Source organism: Triticum aestivum, chromosome 6A (assembly GCF_018294505.1).
Source record: "Triticum aestivum cultivar Chinese Spring chromosome 6A, IWGSC CS RefSeq v2.1, whole genome shotgun sequence".
Taxonomy (NCBI): Eukaryota; Viridiplantae; Streptophyta; class Magnoliopsida; order Poales; family Poaceae; genus Triticum; species Triticum aestivum.
The window spans coordinates 611,673,328-611,677,594 of record NC_057809.1 but is presented as its reverse complement, the minus strand read 5'-3'; the positions used below and the strand labels follow the sequence as shown (position 1 = coordinate 611,677,594).

Genomic DNA, 4,267 nt, shown 5'->3' with positions numbered 1-4,267 from the left:
AGGGTACGGGCAAGAGATCCCAATTCTTGATGGTTTCCTGTTGTTTTCTTGATGGTTTTTCCCAAGTTTTCTCTTTTTCGTTGTTACTGTTTTTTCTTTTCTTTTTATAAAACTTGCAAAAAATATCATGTATGTTTAAAAAAAATCAAAATTTTAAAAGATGTTTGTTTTTTTCAAAAGCTTCAAAATTTTGTTCACGTTCTTAAAAAATCATTTTTTTTGGAATTTCAAAGACTGTTTGTTTTTGTAATGTTCATGTTCTAAAAAATCATTTTTTTGGAATTCAAAGACTGTTTGTTTTTTTAATTCCAGAAAGTGTTCAATTTTTTCAAAAAATGTGCTCAATTTAATTATTTTTTCATATTTTTTAAAGAAAGTTCACGCTTTAATTTCTTTTCATGTTTCAAAAAATGTTCTCAATTTCAAAAGTTGTTTATGTTTTGAAAAAACTGTTCAAGTTTTTAAAAATTAAATGCTGCCTCGCCGGCGATGTCGACTTCTGTTTTGCGTCGTGGTCCTGAGCCGCCCTCATGGCCATCGTCGCCGTCCTCCTGCTGTCGTGCATGGCGGACGCGGCGAGGCAGCTCGATGCGCTCGTCGGAGCTGGGCAGGAGCGACACCATCATCACCGTGAGGGCGCACCTTGGGCACCTCCTGAGCCCTGGTGACCACGCACTCGGGTACAATCCCCGCGGCACTAGCGCCAACAACCTCACCCTGGATGGATGGTCAGAGCCATTACTTGCCCGGCGAGATGCTCGGTCATCAAGAACATGGCGTCACGGGGCACAAGTGAAATGACAAGTCAACAACCTATAGTCAAACCGGTTGTAATCCTTCCCAAAACCACTTGAGAGGCTTATGGATCCGGTATTGCAGAGTTTGGGGGTGATTTAACCGGTTTTAGACTTTGGGTGGTATTTGATCCATCTATATGGATTTGAGGGGGAAAAGTATACTTTTCTTGCACGCGGAGTATTTGAATCCGAGCTCACATGCTCCTTGATGAACAATAAAATCCAAAATAATAGTAAACAAATTCTGATTTTTTTATAAACATTGATGAAAGTTTTAGCTTGCTGCAAATTTTTGTGATGACATGACATTCATGTAGGTATGAAAAAAAACCCCGTCGCTCGGAGCCCGCCGCGCCACCACCCGTGGCCGCAACCCTGTTGCCCTGCCCCGGCCGCAGCCGCCCACCGCCCGGTCTTCACTCCGGCACTCGTCTCAGCCTGATTTGAGGTACCATTTTCCAGTTCCCCAACCTCTGATTAGTGTGTTTGTAAGACCATATTAATCTATTTCTATGTGGTAATTTGCAATTAGTTACAATCTTTACATGTCATATTTGTTGTCAATTCTTTTGAGGCGGACCATCCTGTTGTCAATTGCTAGCTCTGCCCCTGCCAAGCGGTGGTCTCCCTGGCAGTCACTAGAATTCGCCGGAGGCCAGCAAGTCCCGAGACATCGCAAAACCTCTCCGGTGATGGCGAACATGGTGGTGTTGGTGTTGTCACCCTTTGAGCTCTAGCTGGATCATCCTCTCTATAAGCGGCCTTATGTACGTGGAAATGGCAGATTTGTCCGTATCCGTGCTTCACAGGCATCTATGAATGATGATGCTAACAAGAAATCAACTCTGATTTGTTTCCTTATCAAATGTAGGAGGACAGTCAAGATGATCGGCTCAGCAAGTTGCCTGATGACGTTTTGCTCAACATTGTCGAGCGACTTGGTATCGTTGACGTCGCACGAACCACCGTCCTCTCCAGACGTTGGAAGCAGATCCCTGCTATACTCTCGAAAGTTGTTATATTGGCTGGTTCTTTTGAGCCGAAGCACGAAGACTGGAGCAAGTTAACCCCAGATGATATAGTTCGGGCCAACACCACCGTGCTGGAAGCAACCAGGAGCATACTGGAAAGGAGAGCTGGAAGTCTGTACCCCATTCACCTGTTGCGCATGCAATTCTACTTGGGAGATGAGTCCATTTTAATTGGCCAGACTGTTGCCAATGCCATAGCAACACAAAAGGTTGATTCAGCTGAGTTTACAATCTTGACGAAGGTGCGTAAGAAGTGTACCAAGAATGAGCTGCTCATATATGGGAAGCAATTCATGTCATTCTTTGATTCATGTCCAAACGCATTTGGTGGTCTTGCACGCCTCACGCTAGAGAATTTGAGGTTAGGAGAATCAGGTTTCCCCAAGATTTTCAGTATATGCAAGCAACTGGAGTTCCTCTCCCTCTACGAATGTGACATGGGTATTAAGTCTTTGCTGGAAGTGGAACACCCGCAACTCAGTGAACTAGTGATTGTCTGTGGCCGTTTTGAGAGGGTTGATCTGAAGTGGGTACCAAAGCTCACAAAACTGAAATTTAATGTGTTTAGATCTCGGGATGACCCCTTCTGTCTTGGCTATGTCCCACTGCTCCAGACTGTGTCCATCATTAATGTTGCTTTCACTTGGCACAAGATGCTCAAGTTAAGTGAGTTGCTTGGTAACTCTGCCATAAGCAATCTGTCTTTGGACTTCAAAAGCGAAAAGGTTAGTGAAGGTCCTCAATGTTGTCAGCGACGTGTATATGTTTTGCTGGCCATGTCGTGGGGAGGTTGTAATCATTATTTTTTGGTTAACATGATCCTACATTACTACATCTTTTGCAGATTTGGGTCAAACCGGAAGGTCGTAGACAATTGTTACCGGTGTTCCACAAACTCAGGATTGTGAATTGGATTAACATTGCTGAAGAGTGTGATCTGACTTGGACAATGTTCTTACTCCATGGCGCACCCAACCTTAAGGAACTACACATCTTGGTGAACTCTTGTACCGATTCTCCAATTCTCATTTTCGATGTTCAAACTTTGTGTGACCAGTTAGGAATTTTTTTTTTGACCTGACCGAATGCAGGTGCGGAATCATCAATGTGAAATGATAACAGGGAAGCGGAGGGAGTTGCCTGTGGTTTGCAAGGAGAAGGACAAGGGACTAGAGTGGGAACCATCTGCATCTGATTTCAAGCACCACAACCTGGCAGAGCTCGGTATCTATGGGAGGTTTCATGCAGCAGACAAACTAGTGCGATTTGCCAGAGATGTCGTGGAAGCAGCTGTGAATCTGGAGAATATAAGACTATACAAGAGTCCAGTGTGTGTTAGGTGCAAGCACATGCTTAAGGAGTGGACATTTGAGGAGACGTCTTGGCTTAGCTACGAATTCAGCAAGGAGATACCCTCGCATGTCCGGATTCACTTTCCGAGTTTGGGGCAAGTCTTCTGAAAATAATAATGCTCTTGCACTGCAAGCTTCAGTTTACAGAAACTGTCGTATGATTCATGGATTAATTGTCACTAGTGAACCTTTTCAATTATGTGTATTTTGAGATCGTACTGAGTCGAGGAGGATAAGGTTTACTCTAAACATTATTGTCAAGTATCTTATCAAATGGATATCGTGGATATTTCTTATTCCTGATAAATGCTTGAACCTGGTTTTCATTGTGAAATGAGTTTTACTTCTCACTGTACTAAGAATGCAAACTTTGCTTTCCAGGGGAACTGCTTCAGTTTCAGTGGCTTTTATTTACTTTTTGAGGGAATTCAGTTTCAGTGGCTTCAGTTTATTTTACTTCTACCGTTGACTAATGACTAAGTCTTTGGCATATCACTTGGCATGCTATCTTATTGAGCGGGCTCAGGATGCATTTCAGTTTCATAGCAAAAGTTCGAGAGGTAGAAGAAGAGGTTTCGGGCTGCTCAAACTTCTGCGGCTTTTCTGCTCTTTATTCTCTTCTATTTATGCAGATTACAGAAAAGGAAATGGGGCTAGTGGCCGCGACTATGCACCATCCTCATCCACTCCAGGTTGTCAAGCCTGCGAGCTAAACCTTCTAACTAACAAATCTGCCAACTGACGAAACTGAAGAAAACGACACCTGAAACTGAACCTACAGAACTGAAGTTTCTGAAGCCGCAAGGTTTATTTCCAGCATTGATCAGTGGCTTCTTTTGTTTCGACAGGTTCACAGGTTTAAACTGCTTGCTGAATGATACGAAGTAGCACTGGAAGTCTTAGCTTAAGATTTTCATCCGGAACCTGACATATATATGTGGGCATCTTCATGAATTTGAAAAATTGTTCGTTTCCATGGATTTCACCGAATTCTTCAGAATGATAGGAGCACCCAAGCACAAGGCGATCCTGAAGTGTAAACAAAACTCCGTATTTTTCGTGCTTGTTTGTTTCCAGCACCACGCAC

General features: G+C 43.2%; 1 protein-coding gene across 1 annotated transcript; it reads left to right on the top strand.

The window, feature by feature from the left end:
• The first annotated feature begins 1,290 nt into the window (after nt 1-1,290).
• On the top strand, nt 1,291-3,288 carry LOC123129805 (FBD-associated F-box protein At3g52670). The gene is made up of 4 exons (XM_044549823.1): nt 1,291-1,504; nt 1,669-2,553; nt 2,673-2,825; nt 2,920-3,288. The coding sequence occupies exons 1-4, from the start codon at nt 1,343-1,345 to the stop codon at nt 3,286-3,288; spliced, it is 1,569 nt and encodes a 522-aa protein (XP_044405758.1). The 5' UTR covers nt 1,291-1,342.
• The last annotated feature ends 979 nt before the right edge of the window (nt 3,289-4,267 follow it).